Source organism: Mizuhopecten yessoensis, unplaced genomic scaffold, assembly GCF_002113885.1.
Source record: "Mizuhopecten yessoensis strain PY_sf001 unplaced genomic scaffold, ASM211388v2 scaffold11145, whole genome shotgun sequence".
Taxonomy (NCBI): Eukaryota; Metazoa; Mollusca; class Bivalvia; order Pectinida; family Pectinidae; genus Mizuhopecten; species Mizuhopecten yessoensis.
The window spans coordinates 3,476,236-3,498,702 of NW_018408902.1; the positions used below are offsets into that span (position 1 = coordinate 3,476,236).

The 22,467-nt window shown below is 39.6% G+C and overlaps 1 protein-coding gene across 1 annotated transcript in view; it reads right to left on the bottom strand.

The window, feature by feature from the left end:
* LOC110466790 overlaps nt 1-22,467 on the bottom strand; it is a 74,252-nt gene that overhangs the window by 20,642 nt on the left and 31,143 nt on the right. Inside the window, exon 2 of the mRNA XM_021523547.1 lies at nt 11,556-12,923. Coding sequence (XP_021379222.1) covers nt 11,556-12,835 — 1,280 coding nt within the window. The 5' untranslated portion in view covers nt 12,836-12,923. The remainder of the gene's footprint in view (nt 1-11,555; nt 12,924-22,467) is intronic.

The window sequence follows — 22,467 nt, forward strand, 5'->3', positions numbered from 1 at the left end:
CAGTTGTAGGGTGATATGCACCAGTTGTAGGGTGATATGCACCAGTTGAAAGGTTATATAATAATGCACAAGTTGAAGGGTGATATGCACCAGTTGTGGGGATATGCACCAGTTGAAAGGTAATATGTGCCAGTTGTAGGGTGATATGCACCAGTTGTAGGGTGATATGCCCCAGTTGAAAGGTTATATGCACCAGTTGAAGGGTGATATGCACCAGTTGAAAGGTTATATGTACCAGTTGAAGGGTGATATGCACCAGTTGTAGGGTGATATGCACCAGTTGAAAGGTTATATGCACCAGTTGAAGGGTGATATGCACCAGTTGAAAGGTTATATGCACCAGTTGAAAGGTGATATGCACCAGTTGAAGGGGGATGTGTGCCAGTTGTAGGGAGATATGCACCCGTTGGAGAGGGATGTGCCAGTTGTAGGGATATATGACAGTTGTAGGGTAATATGTGCCAGTTGTAGGGGAAATGTTTCAGTTGTAGGGGTATGTGTCAGTTGTAGGGTGATACTTGCCAGTTCTATGGGAAATGTAATAATAATAATAATTTGAGGTTCTTATAAACCGCTTTATCACAACCAAGTTCGTAGGTCGTCTCATAGCGGTTCACAAATCATTATCCATGGTTATAGTAAATATTCTTGCTCAAAGATACAAAACAGTGCCATGCTGTGACTCAAACCCGCAACCCTGTGGTCACAAGCCTGGGGTCCTACCACTAGACTACAGTGCCTCCTATAAATGTACTAGTTATAGAAGGTATGTGCCTATAGTAAGGTGATATGTGTCAGTTGTAGAGGGGAATGTGCCAGTTGTAGGATGATATGTGCCAGTTGTATGGTGATATGTGCCATTTGTAGGATGATATTTGTCAATTGTAGGGTGATATGTGTCAGTTGTAGGGTGATATGTGCCAGTTGTAGGGTGATATGTGCCAGTTGTAGGATGATATTTGTCAATTGTAGGGTGATATGTGTCAGTTGTAGGGTGATATGTGCCAGTTGTAGGGTGATAGGTGCCAGTTGTAGGATGATATGTGTCAATTGTGGGGTGATATGTGTCAGTTGTAAGGGGTATGTGTCAGTTGTAGGGGGGTGCCAGTTGTAGGGGGTGTGTACCAGTTGTAGGGGGTATGTGTCAGTTGTAGGGTGATATGTGAGTTGAAGGGTGATATGCACCAGTTGTGGGGATATGCACCAGTTGAAAGGTGATATGTGCCAGTTGTAGGGGGATAGGTGCCAGTTGTAGGATGATATGTGTCAATTGTGGGGGGATATGTGTCAGTTGTAGGGTGGTATGTGTTAATTGCAGGGTGATATGTGCCAGTTGTGGGGGTATGTACCAGTTATGGGGGTATATACCAGTTGTAGGGGGTATGTGTTAGTTGTAGGGTGGTATGTGTCAATTGCAGGGTGATATGTACCAGCTGTAGGGTAATATGTGTCATTTGTAGGATGATATTTGTCAGTTGTAGGGTGATATGTGAGTTGAAGGGTGATATGCACCTGTTGTGGGGATATGCACCAGTTGAAAGGTGATATGTGCCAGTTGTAGGGGGATAGGTGCCAGTTGTAGGATGATATTTGTCAATGGTGTGGTGATATGTGTTAGTTGTAAGGGGTATGTGCCAGTTGGAGGGGGGTGCCAGTTGTAGGGGGTTGATATGCACCAGTTGAAAGGTGATATGTGCCAGTTGTAGGAGGAGATGTGTCAATTGTGGGGTGATATGGGTCAGTTGTAAGGGGTATGTGCCAGTGGTAGGGGGGTGCCAGTTGTAGGGTGTGTGTTCCAGTTGTAGGGGGTATGTGTTAGTTGTAGGGTGGTATGTGTCAATTGCAGGGTGAGATGAGCCAGCTGTAGGGTAATATGTGTCATTTGTAGGATGATATTTGTCAATGGTGTGGTGATATGTGTTAGTTGTAAGGGGTATGTGCCAGTTGTAGGGGGTATGTCCCAGTTGTAGGGGGTATGTGTTAGTTGTAGGGTGGTATGTGTCAATTGCAGGGTGATACGTGTAGGGGTATGTGTCAGTTGTAGGGTGATATGTGTCAGTTGTAAGGGGTATGTGCCAGTTGTAGGGGGGTGCCAGTTGTAGGGGGTGCCAGCTGTAGGGGGTATGTACCAGTTGTAGGGGGTATGTGTCAGTTGTAGGGGGGGTATGTGTCAATTGCAGGGGGATATGTGCCAGTTGTAGGGGGGTGCCAATTATGGGGGTATGTACCAGTTGTAAGGGGTATGTACCAGTTGTAGGGGGGTGCAAGTTGTAGGGGGTGGGTGATATGCACCAGTTGTGGGGATATGCACCAGTTGAAAGGTAATATGTGCCAGTTGTAGGGTGATATGTGCCAGTTGTAGGGTGATATGTGCCAGTTGTAGGGGGGTGCCAGTTGTAGGGGGGTGCCAGTTGTAGGGGGGTGCCAGTTATGGGGGTATGTACCAGTTGTAAGGGGTATGTGTCAGTTGAAGGGTGATATGTGTCAATTGCAGGGTGATACATGCCAGTTATAGGGTGATATGTGTCAGTTATAGGGTGATATGTGCCATTTGTATGGGTATGTACCAGTTATGGTGGTATATACCAGTTGTAGGGGTATGTAACAGTTGTAGGGGGATATGTGACAGTCAATGGGTGATATTCAGTTGAAGGGTGATATGTGGCAATTGCCGGGGGATACGTGCCAGTTATAGGGTGATATGGATCAGTTATAGGGTGATATGTGACAGTTGTATGGGTATGTACCAGTGATGGGGTGGTGTACTGATATGTGTCAGTTATAGGGGGAGATGTGCCAGTGTTATATGCACCAGTTGAAGAGTGAAATGCACCAGTTGAAAGGTTATATGCACCAGTTGAAGGGTGCTATGCGCCAGTTGAAAGGTTATATGCACCAGTTGAAAGGTGATATGCACCAGTTGAAGGGGGATGTGTGCCAGTTGTAGGGAGATATGCACCCGTTGGTGAGGGATGTGCCAGTTGTAGGGATATATGACAGTTGTAGGGTAATATGTGCCAGTTGTAGGGTGATAGGTGCCAGTTGTAGGATGATATTTGTCAATTGTAGGGTGATATGTGTCAGTTATAGGGGGAGATGTGCCAGTGTTATATGCACCAGTTGAAGAGTGAAATGCACCAGTTGAAAGGTTATATGCACCAGTTGAAGGGGGATGTGTGCCAGTTGTAGGGAGATATGCACCCGTTGGTGAGGGATGTGCCAGTTGTAGGGATATATGACAGTTGTAGGGTAATATGTGCCAGTTGTAGGGTGATAGGTGCCAGTTGTAGGATGATATGGGACAATTGTGGGGTGATATGTGTCAGTGGTAAGGGGTATGTGCCAGTTGTAGGGGGTATGTACCAGTTGTAAGTGGTATGTGTCAGTTGAAGGGTGATATGCGTCAATTGCAGGGTGATACGTGCCAATAATGCACAAGTTGAAGGGTGATATGCACCAGTTGTAGGGTGATATGCACCAGTTGTGGGGGTATGCACCAGTTGAAAGGTAATATGTGCCAGTTGTAGGGTGATATGCACCAGTTGAAAGGTTATATGCACCAGTTGAAAGTTGATATGCACCAGTTGAAGGGGGATGTGTGCCAGTTGTAGGGAGATATGCACCCGTTGGTGAGGGATGTGCCAGTTGTAGGGATATATGACAGTTGTAGGGTAATATGTGCCAGTTGTAGGGGGGTGATATGTGTCAGTTGTAGGGTGATATTGATATGTGTCAGTTGTAGGGGGATATGTGCCAGTTGTAGGATGATATGGGACAATTGTGGGGTGATATGTGTCAGTGGTAAGGGGTATGTGCCAGTTGTAGGTGGTATGTGTCAGTTGAAGGGTGATATGCGTCAATTGCAGGGTGATACATGCGAGTTATAGGGTGATATGTGTCAGTTATAGGGCGATATGTGCCAGTTGTAGGGGGATATGTGCCAGTTGTATGGGAATGTACCAGTTATGGGGGTATTTACCAGTTGTAGGGTGTATGTGTCAGTTGAAGGGTGATATGCGTCAATTGCAGGGTGATACGTGGCAGTTATAGGGTGATATGTATCAGTTATAGGGTGATATGTGCCAGTTGTAGGGTGATAGGTGCCAGTTGTAGGATGATATGTGTCAATTGTAGGATGATATGTGTCAGTTGTAGGGTGATATTGATATGTGTCAGTTGTAGGGGGATATGTGTCAGTTGTAGGGTGCTATGTGTCAGTTGTAAGGGGCATGTGTCAGTTGTAGGGTGATAGGTGCCAGTTGTAGGATGATATGAGTCAATTGTGGGGTGGTATGTGTCAGTTGTAGGGTGGTATGTGTCAATTGCAGGGTGATGTGTGCCAGTTGTAGGGGGGTGATATGTGTCAGTTGTAAGGGGTATGTGTCGGTTGAAGGGTGATATGTGTCAATTGCAGTGTGATACATGCCAGTTATAGGGGGATATGTGTCAGTTATAGGGTGATAATATGTGTCAATTGCAGGGTGATGTGTGCCAGTTGTAGGGGGGTGCATGTTGTAGGGGGGGGCCAGTTGTAGGGGGTATGTACCAGTTGTAGGGGGTATGTGTCAGTTGTAGGGTGATATGTGTCAATTGCAGGGTGATACGTGCCAGTTATAGGGTGATATGTATCAGTTATAGGGTGATATGTGCCAGTTGTATGGGTATGTACCAGTTATGGGGGTATATACCAGTTGTAGGGGTATGTAACAGTTGTAGGGTGATATGTGACAGTCAATGGGTGATATGTGTCAGTTGTAGGGTGATATGTGTCAGTTGTAGGGTGATATGTGTCAGTTATAGGGTGATATGTGCCAGTTGTGGGGGTATGTACCAGTTATGGGGGGGTGTACCAGATTGCATATTGGTTACTTTTCTAAACTCCCTAGTTCACTGTGATTGAGGCAGGAATTTGACGAGCCTAGGATCAGGTGCATCTTGTTAAATAGATCTCTGATAAAATCAATCGTGAAACATTTGCCAAATATCAAGGACAAGGTCAAAAGTTCAATAATAGGACTGAAGGGGAAATAGAATTTTTAGCTCATTGATTAGTGTTTACAAGACAAGATTGGGTCTTTGTCTGCCACAAGCCCGTTTACAATAAACATTGCATACTCAGTGCCAACTTTCCCTATCTAGGAGGGAGACTCCCAATTTTGGACCCTTATATTAGTAATTTCAACAAGTGAATTTGCTAAATTATTCCTATACTCTAAAATTGAATGATTTCATCTGAACGAACAACTCAACATATGTCATTTTAAAGGATTATTTTGTCCCTAGGGAGTATGCTTTTGAAAATGCAGAATCTCCCCAATGGAAATTTCAAAAAGTTGGCAAGTATGACATTGAACTGTTGTTTCTGTAAAAGAACCAAGAGTGGAGACCTAGAATATTGTCATTCTGAGAACTTTAAGAAACTAGTATTATGAATCATTTTCTAACAAGGTGTCATGCCTTTATGGAGATTTTACCTGACCAAAGGGGAATGCATGTAAATCCCCACCCCATGGTGTATATTTGAACCATAATACATATACCCGGACCATGGGGTAGGGATCTGTGCCCTGCTCTTTTTTTCTTCCTTTGCATGCATTTCTATATAGACTGAACCTGCATATTCAGTAAACTTTAGAATAGAACTGGATGTCTACTACGACAGTGTTTGTTTTAGTTTTGGTTTGTTTGTTTGTGTTTTACGTCCTATTAACAGCTATGGTCATTTAACGACATGTTTTGGTGGTGGAGAAAAGCCGGAGTTCCCGGAGAAAAACCACCGACCTACTGCCAGTACCTGGCGACTGCCCCATGTAGGCCTCGAACCCGCGACCCAGTGGTGGAGGGCTAGTGGTAGCAGAATGTTAGACACCTTAACCACTTGGCCACCGCGGCCTTTTTTTTAGACAAGTTTTGCTGTTGCAGTATATATATATATAATTGTCATTGGAAAATTCTGGAAAGCAGTGTCTGCAAAGAATCATGTTATAATTTCAAAAATATCAAGATCACGCCAAGGTGAAAAATGACTTGCTTTGCTCTATCTGGCTGACAATGTTGTATAAACGCCTTCATTGAAAGGATTGCAGGCTTGCTGCATTTCTATATCAATTGTCAATAAGTCTCCGCTGAAGGAGTGGCCATCGTGATACTGTCGATCAGGACTTCTGTGAGAAAATCAGCCATTAAATGAACAACGTAATTGTCTCCTCAAGCAGCAGAACGGCATGTACAGCAGCATATAACGGCTGAGTGTGATGGCTAAGTGTGATGCATACATTGTTTCTATACTCTAATGGGAAATAATTTTAAACTGCTGAGGTTTTGGGAAAGTAACTGTGACCATGTATCCAGACAGAATTCTTCAATACATTATGGATTACATATCAACCATCCCCCGATCAATATTGGTTATGGTGTGATTAAAATTCCTCAGAAAATGACACGTGATTGTTTTTATTTTCCATCTATATTTAAATCTCTCCTGATGTATAAGGGAAACTTATAAGGGTCAAAATGGAGCTAACATACAGAATGTATTATAAAAACAAGAGGCCCAGAGGGCCTGTATTGCTCACCCGGATAATAATACAAAACATCCCTACAACAGTACTGAAGAAGAAGGACTTTAAAGATTCAAACCCTTTGGGCCCCGTAACACTGTACCCAGAGGGGCCACCCCCTATGTTTATACAAAATTGAGTCCTTTGGCCCAAGGATGCTCCAGACAAAATAAGGATAAAATCCCTTCATCCCCATGGTAGAAGAAGAATTTTATAGGTTTTACCTCTATTTCCCCTATTGGGCCCCACTCCTCTGCCCCCAGGGGGGGGGGGGGGGGGGGGGGCGGCACACCCATCGTTTGTACAAAATTAAGAACCCTTAGCCTAAGGATGCTCCAGGCCAAATTTAGTCAAAATCTACTGGGCTGTTCAGGACTTATTAGTAGCATTTTAAAGGAAAAGTTGACGGACGGACGCTGCGGTACGGCATAAGCTCACCATGGTCCTTTGGACCAGGTGAGCTAAAAATAACATGTTCAAATTAATAGTTATTTATAAACCAGCTTACATAAAATCAAGAGCCAGTTTTTCAAGACCAATAAGCTACATGTACCAGCAAAATCCTATTTTTGATATACATTGTATATCTGTACAAAGTGCTTCTCAAAACCTTAAATATAAAAATATACTCTGTTATAAATTGTCGCAATACCATTACAATAGGTGAGAGATATAATCAATGTTTTCTACTGATGATCTTCATACAAGCAAAATTAGGTCAAGAGTGCGTTTTTTGGAATAATTATGGTATCAGTAATGCCACACTCTTCCACCCCAGAGTGATCTGCCATGTCGATTTTGTGATGCTTCATTGAATCATTGAAAGATGTGCTCCAGACAATGTCCTTATTTCATACCCTAAATAGGTCAATAAAATCACAGCATCCTACTTTTGTTATGCCATATTCGGCCATAATCCAATTCCAGTATGTACAATCGTACCAGCTTTGTTGACCCAACATATCAGGTTCATAGTTATGCTCTTGACAAGATTGTCAATTGATTTTGAAAACAAATCAAGAAATAGGTCGCGCTGATTTAATTTTGGTATTGGATACTTTGTCATCTCAAGATAAAACTCCATACCAATTTTGGGTGATCTATATATATATAAAGCAATCCTACAGATTATGTGTCAAAAGGTTTTTTCTGATGTCCTCAACAGATCATTGAGTAGATCACTAGGAATCATTTTGTTACACGATACTCAGACATGTTATAATACCCTCTGGACAGGGTTTGCCTCTGATGTATTTTATGTGTCAATAAGTAGGTCGCATTGCCCTACTTTTGTTATGCAGCCCTTATTTCAACATCTCAAGATGTACATCCGTGGTATTCCCAGTATATAATAAATCCGGTCTCTTTAGCGCTCTGCCTTTCCGAACTTAATTTAAATATAAAAACTTTGATCAGTTTAACAGCCATCACTGAGACAGGGTGCAAGATCATTACTGTTATTCTAGAGGCAAAGCACACAAATTGTAGTATTGCCTTATCGTTTTATAGAAAATCAATATGAGATTGTAAACCAAATTTATCAATAACACACGTCATATAGAGACAAACAGTACCGTTATGACATCAATGAATTGTATAAGTTTCTACCACAAAAAGGTATCGGGAACACTATCCTGAATCAATACTTAAGAAAAATGTACGAACACATCTCATTCGGCAAACCTACCCATGACTAAAACATGTGCGAGGATCTGTCCATGGCGGAATCTCTTTATGGATGGCGTTTTATCCCAACTCCGGAAATGGAATATTTCCGATTATCCGTTTTTCTGGTCGTCACTAGCTGACAGCCAATATGTCCATGAACAGATTGCATTTCCAATAATCTTTTTGCGGACAATGATAAATATTAGCACTGATAGATGGCTTATATGTTTATTGTGTATCAGCAGTATATTGCTGAATATCAGCCTGAACATTGGGTACATCACATGATTAACACTGAAAGGTTTTTCTTCTTCTCAATCTTAGCATTCACATACAACTGTAGGTCCATATAAGTCAAGGAGCTTCAATGACAGTGGGGTTGTTTTTCTTTCAGCATGATATTGTATCAAATTGTTTTTTGAGACAGGAGCATTAATTCTTTTGACAGGATCCCTTATAGTCTGCATGCACACTCATTGGCAGGGAAATTTGATGTCAAACAAGAAATGATTTGATTTTCAATGTCCTTCTATAACAGAGGTTATTATTTTTCCAATGCCTCCCCTAGGACTCCAACCCAGAACCTCTGGTTTACTAGTATAACATTCTACTGAATTAGCTAAAGAGAATTCTCCCTAGCCAAGTCAGTAGGAAGTGGCTAGTTTTTGACTACAGTGACAATTTATTACTCCCCCTCCAGGAAAGAACTCGTCCAAGCTTTCCTAGTGTCACGGCGATTCTTGTGAAAGTTCATTTGTTCAATGGTATTCAGGACAGTGTATGACTTATATGACTGTAAGATATACAGAAAGAGGAAGTGAAAATGTAGTTTGGTTTGATGTAGAGAGGTGGAGGGGGCAGTAAGAGAGGGAAGGAGGCCCTCTGGATCTACCCCTGGTGTTGGTTTGTGTTTAATGTTTGTTTAATCGGTTTATAAAGGTATTAAGGTACACAATACCAGTAGGTAGACAGATGAATCCTGTGTAGCTGTAGAGAAGTGACCTCTAATCAAATGACCTCACTCAGATGATACCCCACTGGTCACATCAGTCAGACACAAAACACACCTGTTCTTAATGTTCTGGTACCACCAAGGGAAGCAACAGTTCAGTACTATATGTAGAACCCAGACAGGAGATCAATCAATTAACCTTAACACTCACATTGGTGACCTTGGTTTTCATGCTGAAGGTCTCTCAGATATTTGTAATGCAATCATTCTTACTAGAGCATTGTATCGAGGGAGGGGGCCCCGGGGTAGGCAGGTTTATGTAAGTATCCAGAGTTAAGTAGGGTTCAGCTTAGCATCCAGAGAAGGGTTAGTGTGGTTTTTATAAGTATCCAGGGTTGGTTAGGGTGAATGTTACTATCCAGTGTGGTGTGTAGGTTAGTATCCAGGGAGGTAGGGTTGTGTTAGGTAAGGTATCCAGGGTTGAGCATGGGTTAGTATGGAGGTTGGGATGGATACTATTGAAACAGGATAGAAAAATTCACAGCTAGACACAGAGATTTGAACCCAGGACCTCCGCAAACTCTAGATAGACACTCTAACAAATTGACTTAGCTACCAGGTCACCAGCAGTTGTCGAGATCTCCCCAAAATATAACGATCTCGGTACTTGAAACAAGGGGTTGGGATTACGTATACAGGAACCACTTTAACAGGAGAGAAAAGCGCACAGACTGAGATTCGAACCCAGGACCTCTGAAATCTAGACTGACACTCTAATCAATTGAGCTACCTGGTAATTTGTGGTCGACCCAGTCCAGTTCCACTACATTAGTATCTAAGGTGGTGCAAATGTTTGTATGCAGTATGAGTTAGGGATGTGAGTGGGTGTATATTAGAAAATAGGGTAACCACAGTACTTTGGTAAAGGTTATAGTCTCGGTTGAGAGCAATGTATGGCTGGATATTGTGAAAGATTACTAGGTAATGATGGATGGATGGAAAGGTGGAGGGATGGATGGTTAGTTTGATGTTCCATGGATAGATCCTTATTTGGAGGTATCGGGGAGGGATATTTCGGGAATGGATGGACTTTTGGTGAAAACTTTTGTTACATAATGGTCATGTAAGAATTACTCAGAACAACATGTTGTATGATACATGTGTATATGTATCATATAAACTTCATCAACATTCATGAATGTCATTAAACATGAAAAGAAATAAATCAACAGATTCATGTACACTATTGTCTGTTTCATGAATATACATTGTCCAGCAATAAAATTGCAAAATTATCTTTAATGTGGGGAAACAAAACTGGAATAACAGTGTTTTCATCACGGCACAAATCATTTGATATTTTTTTCAACATCCTCCAGCGTATAAATGTTTGGTTTGTGTTGCATAAATACATATTTACATAGAGAAGAAAGTTAATGTTAATGTTACTGTGTTTCTGTTCAAATCTGAAGGACAGAACCCGGGTGATCCCCAAATTCCTAGTCTGCCGCTCTACCAGCTTTCCAATTAAAACCAGTTATACATGTATATATGTAGGGATAAATACAGTATGTATAAATTCTCAATTGAGACTGTTAGATTATATCAGCGTATACCTGCTGACCTGGAACTTGACCTTCGTTATATAAAGTTTTGACACTCTCACTGAAATCACTTAAACCTGTTTTATCTGTCAAAATGCTTTTAACATTCTGAGAACGGCATGGAGTATTGTACCTTTAAAGTTCAAGGGTATACAGTATCTATGACCTAACCCTCTATATCATGTGCTCAACCATCTGTTACAAGACACAAAAGGTGAATAGCAGACGACACTTGTCGGCAAGTTTTGAAAATAGATCACATTCAACAGAACAATGATTTTACAACAGAGAAATTGATTAAAATTACCAGTAGTAGTGTTAACCTGTATACCTAGTCTGACAGACTACATGTACAGTGTATATACGTAGCTCAGAGAGTAAACTTTTAAAAGTTTTAGAACTAACACTCTTTATAGATGAATGGATCAAGACAAGGTTTTTGTAGTAATATGTGGCAAGTTGTATAAATTGTCATATCAACATGCCCTAGGCTCTATTTCAATGGATACATGGCAGTTTGTAATATTAATTGATCAAACAGCCTATTTTCTTTCATTGACAATCTAAAAATAACTACAAAAGCACAAAATATAGCTACTGAAAAGCAGTCTCCATTGATAAAACCTAGCTATTTTTCATGATTTTGCAAAAATTACTATCAATACCTATATTGATACTTTAAAAGGCGATCTGTGTATGTAAAATGTATATACCTGGATTTTACCTGTAGAACCTACCTGTCCAAATACACTAACATTGTACAAAACTTACCTGATGTTGAAGATTTTCTCCACAAATTGTTTCATAAAGCTCATGCATTCCAGTGTGATATCGTCCGGCTGGCTCTCTATACTGTAGGAGGAGCTCCAGGAGTTCTCTGACCCCATTGAGCCTGTCCTGTGTCGTACCTGATACCCTCCAAAGTCGTTCTCTGACGACTCAACACTGGTCTGTTGGTCGTAGCCTCCCCAGTCAGAGCTGTCTACACTACATGTACTCTGGTCGAGGGAGACTCGGTGGTTTGTCACGTCCTCGGTGTGGGTGGTGTTATCTCTGTTGGTGGGCTGGATCTTTTGTTTGTTGTTTAACATATCTTTTTCACTTTCCTGGTCATCGTCAAAGGACATCAGGTCTCCAAGAGGGATCAGACTCCTCCGATTTGCACTCTTTGAATCCGGTTCTACCAATGCCCCCACCTGATCTGCAGCCTCATCATTTTGTTCGACCTCCTCAGGAGGCGAAACGTAATCATCAAAAAGCATTTCATCCACTGTGCTCGACCTACGCTTTGTCGTCGTAAATTTTGGTGCTCTTTGTCGAGGTGCATTTTTACGAGAATTTTCTGAAGGTGTTGATTTTCCCGAATCAGGTGAAGATACACTTGCAGATGATGGACTTTTTATGTGTCCAGGGCTTACTTTTTGTCTTTCGATGAAATTTGATTGGTCGACATGTACATCAGCGACCACTTGGTGGTTGTTTCCATTATTAGATTGAATGTTATCTTTTTCGTTACGTTCATTTGCACTTTTTTCTATGAATTGATGATCGTACCGTGGTTCGGTGGTTTCCCCTGGTATTTTACTTGTCGGAGAGTAGAGTGGTTCCTCGAAGCTCATGTTTATATTCGATAAAGAGTGGTTATCAGCGTTTCCACTACTGTCGGAATATCCCGAAGAGCTGTCGTGTCGATCCCGCCCATATTGAATTTGAACACTCGGGTTTATAGTTGAGGCAATAGAAGTTACTGATTTTGTGTCATAGTTATCCTGTTCAGGAAACAACAGATCTTTTGATTTCTCTCTAGGTGGTGTCGGGAGAAATGTGGGACTGTTTTCACCACTGCTTGAATCATAACTACTACTTGAAGACTTCGTTAGACGTGCACCAACATTTTCGATCTTTGAGGAAATGTTGTTCAATAATCCATTCTTTTTTGCAACAACAGAGCTGAAAAATCTAGAAGTTCCCTCAGAGATACTTGACGACGAAGATCGCTGTTCTTCATCGCTACTGCCTCCTTGTGATAAACGCCTCCGCAGGAAATCCATGTTGGCAAATTAAGATCAAGTCCAACTGCTGTGTCTGAGCCTCTTTAACTTGTCAGCTTAGCTGTAGCAGACATCTCCCGTGTCATGTCTGTAAACAAAAACAGCAAAATTTCAGTCCAAAAGTGAGACATGAGCATTTCAGGAAATCAGACTACACATAACAGCTATCACATTCAAAATGAGAACTGACAACCTGTAGTATATATATCTGTCCCTTTGTCTATGAATTTTGTAACAAAACATCACAAACCTATAGAAACAGGAGAAATCCGGTGAACTGTAAATCAGTTTTTGTGAATACATATTTTTGTGATCATTCTTTACACAACTTATTTGTAAGAATTGTGAGAATAAATAACAACAGCTAAATGTCAATAATTGATTTTGCCTCCAAATTAACTTTCATGAGATACCCAAATTTAGGATTAACTCCCTTTGTGAGTTAAGGAGATAAAATATGAAAGATAAACAGTGAACGAGTTGTACACCAGTCAATGGTTATCACTAACCTGTTATTCAATACTTCCAATGTTTAACATAAACTTGACACTCATTCATCTACAAATAATCAATCTTTGATGTGAGATTTAACTTGATTTACTCCCCCCACCTTAGTTAGGTCATTTAATTTAACAAATTTGACTGTGTGTTATATCCCTCCAAGCTGCAAAACAAGAGCTGATAGAGAACAACACACCGTCACTGTACCAAAATCGGGACAGTACCCAAAACGGGACACTTATGGGAAAACGGCACAAGAAACTGTCATTCAATGCAAAGAAGTAATTTTATGTATACAGTTTTCATTTGATAATACTTTTATGACAATTTAACTGAATGTAAGCTTTATTGGCTGCTGATTATTGTTACATGGACAATTTACAGGTAAGAATAATGACCAAAACAAAACATTCCCGGTTTCCGTACCGTGCGACGCCATTTATTTTGATATCATTTTCAAAAGTCTATTTTATCAGAACTAATGCTAGTTTGGAGATGAAATTTAATTGTAACCCTGTTAGACTCTAAAAATATTTGAAATATGTCTGCTTTACTGCTGATATTGATTGTTTATCCTTAAATCTAAGCCGAAATACCGAAGTGTCCCTTTCAGGGTACAACTATGCCGGTTCAAGGGCCTATGTAACCCTGGTGGTGTTTCGCAGTTTATTTATAGAACCATGCACCTGAAATATCAACTTGTAATAGAAATGAAAAGTGGATAGTATCTATTTATGAAAAATGAACAAACATTTTTGGAACTGATAGTATGGTATAAAGAACATTGATATTTATCTAAAAAGTGTCCCAACTTGGGTACAGTGACGTTAGCTCTCCTTTTTATGCCCCCGCCATTAACTGGAGGGGCATATATAGTGTTGCCCATGTCCATCCCGTCCCCTCCCATCTCGTCGCATCGCGTCCCGATTCAATGTAAACACCCGTCCCATCGCGTCCGGTCCCGATTCAATGTAAACACCCGTCCCGTCGCGTCTGGTCCCAATTCAATGTAAACACTTAGCAACTTCATTCTTTGACAGATATTGGTCAAACTTTATACAAAGGTCAAATATGGGCATACCTCTGACATCCAAGTGTTTCAGGGTTCCAAGGTCAAGGACAAGGTCACTGTTGCTATGTATAGAAAATCATCAAGTGATTCAATTTAAACTCTTCACAACTTCATTCTTTCACGGATTTTGGTCAAACTTTATACAAAGGTCAAGTATGTGTTTCAGGGTTCCAAGGCCAAGGCCACTGTTGCTATATATAGAAAATCATCAACTGATTCAATTTAAACATTTAGCAACTTCATTCTTTCGCGGATTTCGGTTACACTTTATGCAAAGGTCAATTATGAGTATACTTCGGACATTGTTGTGTTTCAGGATGGTAATAACATACAGAAAAAACATATAAATATTAAAATCAACTTATGAAAGTGGTTGTAACTTTTTATAGAACACTGAAACTAATTTCACATGGCAGCGGGGCATTTATGTCTTACAGACATTTTCTAGTCTTGACATATTTTAAATTTATAAGTGTATCCGAATAGGTGAGCTCAAAATTGGTCAAGACAAACTTTAGAGCCCTTCCCACCAGCAAGATGCAGGCCCAATATCGTATTACTGTAGACCTCATGGATCTTCTTCAGAAGTACATTTCCTTTTAAGTCGAGGTCATCAATTTGAACAAACATGAAGCGCCATTTTAGAAAAATGAAATCAAGCTTTTCACTTTGTCCCTATGACAAACAGCCATTTGAGGATATGAAACAGCATTAATTTTGCTTTGTTGCAGCAAAATGCAAAAAAGCAAACATGGCCCTAATTAGCCACCATACAAGACACGACATACCATCTAATATGTTTTGATAATTATATGTAAACGTGACTTGCTTATTGTATGCTTGTGGTGCGGATGCAATATGACACTATTATACTATTTTTGGAATGTGTATAATAGATCAATGTTTTTTTACAAACCTGCTTGTCACTTGAGAAAGTCTATCACCAGCATAAACAAAACTTTACCCTTTATTCAATATTTCATGTACACATGCCCACATATAATCACATTACTTTATGATTTTTTCTGGAGGTCTTCATGTGGGAGGAAACCGGAGTACTCGGACAACACCCACAAGGTCCAGCAGGTGACCCGATACCTTTTACCATCCAATTAAGAAATCAAACCCTTGCCATCTTAGTTAAAAGCAAGTACGCTATCCACTGCGCCACCCAAAACACCCTATGGTCATGTGGCGCATGATTAGTTCACCTTATGTTTTCATTGTACTTAAAATATACTTAAAAGTCACAGATTCAGATTATAAAAAGGAATTTATTTGGACGACTGAATCGCCACTAATCCAACGCACCGCCGGGCTGCGGACCCTTGGTTAATGGTTCTTGAATTATACAAACAATTATTACCTTACCTGTACAACAGATGTCTCCGACCTGAATAAAACTAAAATCTAAGCAGAGAGTCTCCTGAATTCAATTGATTCTACAGAAGTGACAAATTCCATGTCTTTATAACCCTATATACCACAGACTTACCTGATACCTATATAAAGACTCCAATACTGACCTTTCTCCAGTATCCTATTGATTTTAGTGTGGTGTCTATTTATTCCTTAATCCTCCCGTGTTACTATTGGAAAGGCAAATGTCCTTACATGACCCAAGCACCTCAATATGCACTTACATTAAGACACACAATCACCATTATGATAATGATTACATATATATATGTAAGTCAATGGACACAGGATGTTATGAAATATGAAAGTGCTTGCTGTTGGCAAGATTTTCCAAGTTACACAGAAAGTTCACAGCACAAATTCAGCTGTATAAAACAAAACAAGGCAGGATCTTCAACTTTGTACATAATTAGGGTAAATGGTCTTTGTTTCCCTCACCAGTACTCATTAAGAAGTAAATAAGAGGCCCATGAGGTCTGTTACGAGCTGACCTGTTTTATTTGTATCAATTAACTCATTCACCCCTGAAATTTCATAATGAACTATTCCAACATTTGAATTGGAAGAGTTCAAATGTGTTTTCAGGGTGAATGAGTTAAATAGGTCAATTGGCTTAAGAAAAATTTGATTGTACCCCATCCTTTTTCTTAAGAGAAGATCAATTGCTCTTCATCTTATTCAAAGTGAGACTTTCCTTGGTCCAGGAATGATTCAAGCCAAATTTAATCAAATATACCTAACTTTATTTGATAGAGGTGGTTGAAAAAACAATCCCCCTTAACACACAAAGGTCTTCCCCTATTAGTTGTGATATTATGCCCAGAGAGGATCACACCTTTGATATACTAATGAATTCCCTTGGCCCTGGCTTCTTACCAAATAAAGTTATACTTTACTTCATTACTTTACTTTACTGAGTTGGCTGTTAAAGATTTGCCGCTATTTCCCTTTTCAGGCCCTGCCCCTCTGCCCCAAAGAGAAGCAACAGGGGCATTACAATTCATATATACATTGAAATCCCATGGGCCCAGAGATGCTTCATACATAAATCTGGTTAAAATTCCTTTACTCATACTTAGGAGTAGTCTTTTAAAGTTTACACAAAATCCCTTTATAAGGCCTCTCCTCTCTACCTCAAGAGGGCCACGTCACTCTTCACTTACACGTATGATAAAATTCCTAGGCCCAGAAATTATTAAATTCCTTTGCCCAAACTTGTAGGGTCACATCTGCCAATCTGACCCCATAAGATCCACATGATTCAATTGCACACAATGAAGTTCCTTGCCCTAGGGATGCTCCACACCAAATATATAATCAAATTCCCTCAGCCATCCTGGACTAGTAGTCTTTTTGCTCATTCACCGCTACATATTTAAACTGGACTTTCCCAGTCTTTGATTTGATAGGTTTCAAAGGTAACTTCAGGGGTGAATGGAATAAAGAAAAATTGGCATTGGACTAGTAGACTGACAGACAAACCGTTAAATTCTTGGCTATGGCATAACGTCACAAACACTTTGCGATAGGTGAGCTTAAAATGTGTCAATTTGATATCATGGAGACCATCTTAAATCCGACATTGAGCCAATAGCCATGACCTTGACCTTTAAACTGATGATTTTGTGATGAGATTTTGAGTAAGTTATTTTCGGTGCAGACAGATGAGGTGAGGACTATCAGAAACACAAACCACATAAATCGGATAGAGAAATGGCCGGAGGTATCAATAAGTCGGGCACTGAGACAAGAAACAGTTTCAGCCTGACTCATTGGTACTAAGTGTGCAAATAACAATAATTCTCATGGTCTACACCACGGGACCAGGATGGTCATTAGGGACAAACTGGTGATAAATGTAATATATGGATGAAGTACAAACACTCCCGGGCAGACAAGAGTACAAGAGTTTTTTCTCATCTGCCGCTTGATTAGGCTCTCTACAACTGGCCTGCTATAGCGCTCAGTTTAACTCATTCACCCCTGCAGACACATTTGAACTCTTCCAATTCAAATGTTGGAATAGTTCAATATGAAATTTCAAGGGTGAATGAGTCAAATCACAGCATCATCTACTGCTAACACATGTCATGAGTATTTTATTGACAACCAGAACTGAGTTGATTGTTTATACCCTCCGCCATGAAATGGGTCAAATTAAAAGATATATTGCAATGCATACTAAGTACAATGGGTATGAAAAGTCTGTACCAGCAGTTTTATAGATATATGGCAGATTCAAATTGTACACAGGATTACGGTCACCTTCTAGCTTTGTGCTAGAGGGAATTTCCCTTTAGCTCAGTAGTAGAGCGTCCAACTATAGTAAGTCAGGGATCGTGTGTTTGGGGATCGTGGGTTTGATCCCTGGTGGAAACACACTACTCTCTTTCCTGTTATAATTGGTGTCCGAGGCCCTTCCTGTGGTGACAGGGAGTTAAAACCTGGGATGTTGTGTTCGAGGGCAAACACATTTAAAAAGGGGGGAGTATTGTGGCGGATTTTAATTGTACACAGGATTACGGTCCCCTTCTAGCTTCGTGCTAGAGGGCTTTTCCCTTTACCTCAGTGGTAAAACGTCTGACTAGGAAGCAGGGATCGCAGGTTCAATTCCCAGTGGAAGCATATACCACTCTCTTCCCTGTTACAGATACAACAATATCTAACTATAAATGTCCTAGCTCACACTATTCCAATGAAAGATAAATGTATCATGCAATCATTGGCAGCTTACTTGAATCCTGAAAACCCCTGAAAGTGTGTTTTTTGCAAAAAGTCTGTCCCTTATCGGCCAAATAAAAGTTATAAATATAACTGTCTCAGCCAATCAGAGGCTACAGCAGTCATCTTGAATCATGATTGAAATCTAAAAGTTGGTAATTCAACATAAGTCAATAAGATTCAACAGTTTGGAAATATGTTTTATCAAAGTTTTACTTTATACACAACCAATGTACGTATAAAACGTGTAACAACGTTCAAGACCCAATGGTCCCTATACACAAAGGGCAATCACTCTAGATAAAAAAAGGAAAAGGAAAAATAATATCAGATGTACAACTACATGTTACCAACCATATACTTTAGGATTTCATTAATTTAGCTTAGCAGTTTAGGAGGTGTTTTCTGGACAAATTTTTATCCAGGAATAGTTCGACAAACAAATGGACCGATGGACAGATGGGCCGATGGACAGATGGGCCGATGGACAGAAGGACAAGCTGATTTCAGTCACATCGCCACTAACTTAATTTGGGAGGGGGAGAGGGGGGGGGGCAAAACTTACCATAGGTTCGGCTCTGTTGAAATTTAGATAATGTCCCCTGTGTCTTCTGAAACTGAATAGGCTTCCATGGAAACTGTACCGCTATTGACTTTAAATAGAATCTGTTTTACTTTGTCTTAACTTTTGCTAAACAGATATCTGACTCTGTAATTTATTTTGAGAAATTAAGAAATAGATTTTTCCTGTTATAAACATCAGTAAAGGAACACTTGTAATAAAATACGACATCTAAAAGTTACTTGTGAGTTCTGAAAAGATTATTTATTGATACTCTATCCAAAATAATCAGGACATTTTAAATATTCATACAACTCTTTGTAACTCAGTTGATGAGATAACACAAGGAATTAGAAACCTAGTAACTAACACACGGAGACAAGTAGGTGTTACAATGAATATTGTATTATTTTGAAAGGTTGCATGTTCTTTCATCTACTAGCAGATTCTTTGTAAGCTGAATTGCTGCTGTGTCATGTCATTGCCGATTGTTATCTTTGTACAACAATGTTTAACAGATCATCTCCGTGACCTACAAAGGATATGATTCGACCTCATTTCAGATATACTTATATATATATATCCCAACACATGCTAACAAGGTGAAGGTACCACCTCTAAAAACATTCTAGAAAACTCACGCCCTAACAATTATCGTTGTTTTATAAACCAATATTTTTTCAAAGGCAATTAAGCAGTCAAGAACCAATGTAACATGTTGCATAACACTTTAAAACAATTTGATTGGTCAAGTTACCTTACGATGGTTCTGAAAGCAGGCTCTATCATGCCTCTATGTTACATACCCATATGTGTGGGAAGCAAATTAGTTTTTATTATGATAATGGCGGCTAGGATGAACATGAATTTCAATGTAGTTGATTCAGCAATGATCAAGATGATATAATATATAAAAAAAAAATGCAGGCAATTCCAGATATCCTAGGCACAGTTTATAGGTGCCCTGTTAAAATGTATAAGTCATATAGTTTTGTGTTTAACAGATTAGCTGATTACTGTGGACCAAGCGATCCATTAATTCTTACGCTGCAACTCACAATAAACAACTGGACATTGTGAAACAGCTAGGTGCTCATGCAATGGTCGATGGTGAAGCTACCCATCAAATGCAAAACAAGTCTCAAACAAAAGGTTTCCTGTCAGACAAAAATCGAATTACATTAATCGTAAACGCTTGGTTCAAGAAAGTCCATGAAAACAAGATTATGCGGATCACTGGGAATCGTTTATCTTCAGAGCATAAACAACTACCGCCATTCTTTTGATCTACAGCTACAGCCATTGAGAAAGCAATGACAAACACACAACACAAACATTTTTAGACTCATTTTAGCTCCTTCCATACTAGCACAGAATGTCTCCCCGTATTTTCTGAAGAATAACTCTGTTACATTATTTATTAATTTGGAGATGTGGACAAAACAACTCCTTTGAGAACGATGTCTGTCAAACCTGTCATCCTACGCCAGTTTGAACATTTCTTGGTGGCAACATCTTCGGTGGAACATAACACATCACTGCAAGATCCAGAAAAGGCGCTGTTAAAGGTGCACAACCACCAAATGCTATTAAACACATCAAATTAAGTGTTAAAATATCCAAACTCTTATTAAAATTAGTTATCATTCCATTTTTTGAATGAATCGAAAACAAGCCGTTAATCGTATTTAGTGGAAAGCAAGGAGTGTGTATGCAGTTATTTCCTTCCCTTGGTAGTGATAATTTGTGACGACCAGAAAAGCGTGCCAGCTGTCAATTTGTCCGGAAAATGTAAACAAACATGGTACTCTAGCTGTGCTGCACTGAACTGTAAAAGAACTTCCAACAATGGACGGGAAATCAGTATGTTCCTTGTTCCCTCAGGACAAAAGTGCTGAGGACAACATCCACCATCCACAGGCCAGGACAACATCCACCATCCACGGGCCAGGACAACATCCACCATCAATGGGCCAGGACGACATCCACCATCCACAGGCCAGGACAACATCCACCATCCACAGGCCAGGACAACATCCACCATACACAGGCCAGGACAACATCCACTATCCACAGGCCAGGACAACATCCATCATACACAGGCCAGGACAACATCCACCATACACAGGCCAGGACAACATCCACCATCAACAGGCCATTTATGACAAAAACCCTGACTAAATTCACCGTGAGAAATCCTGATGTATGTGTGTATAACATCAGCAAAGCATGACGTCAGATGTAAACACAAATTAGCAGCACAATTCAAAACACTACTAATTTATTGATTTCTTAGAGATGTTGGTAATGAAGAATTACTTAATGCACTAAACATGGATATTTGCATATTACTAACAGACTTTTTTATTTTGCAATTTGGTTGTGTATTTGGAAATCTTGTGGACATGGTACATTGCTGCTTTAAATGATTTTTGAGGGTCATTATAAAGACGCCTTGCATTTATTGTCATTTTATGTCATTTTATATGACATTTATGAAATGAGTTAGGAATGTTTCAATTTTGCAAGGCTCAAACAAAAAATTCCTAACTCATTACATAAATGTCACATCAAATGGAAATTAACGTGAGATACCGCAATATGCTGAAGCAAGTCGTCAACATTAGCAGTTCAATATTTTTTATCACAAAATGTACTGGTAATGAATTGCATGACTCTCAAATTTGTGTTATGAAATATTTATTATTGTGCTGAAAACATATAACAGAACATTTTCTACACCTCATACAAAATCATTAACAAGCACCATTCTCCTTACTGTACAAGTACAAATGTTTACACAATGTAAATGCTAATATTTTGACTATTTAAGATATTTGTTGTGCAAAGTTAATATTGAAAATGCCGCTGCAATAGATATATTGTGTTTACACGTTTGTGTGTGTACTAGTATCAAGGTAAGGAAGGCAACATCATAGGATAATTCCTAGTATTTTTTACAATTTCTATGGAACATATACAATGTGTGTGTATTAAATTTTGCAATTTCAATGTGATATTTCAATGTTGACTGTGCAGTATAAGCTAATGGCCCATATCCTTTTTAATCACTGGTGTATATAAATTTATAAACACAAAATTGTGAAAATTTCCTCATTCAGAAAATTTCCACTGTATGAAAAATTCCACTTTATTCAAATACTTCAAATTCTCTTTTGCTTTTAGAATTTTTAATTTTATTTTAATTCTCCAGCAATAGTTATGAGGGGTTGCCAGGGTTGAAGGGTCCTGGGTTCAATCCCCAAACAATGAATGCCCTCAACATGGGAAGGTTTCCGCTTGCTATACCTCTTTCACTCAGTTTTTACTCATAATTGGGTTTTTTTTGTTAAAAAT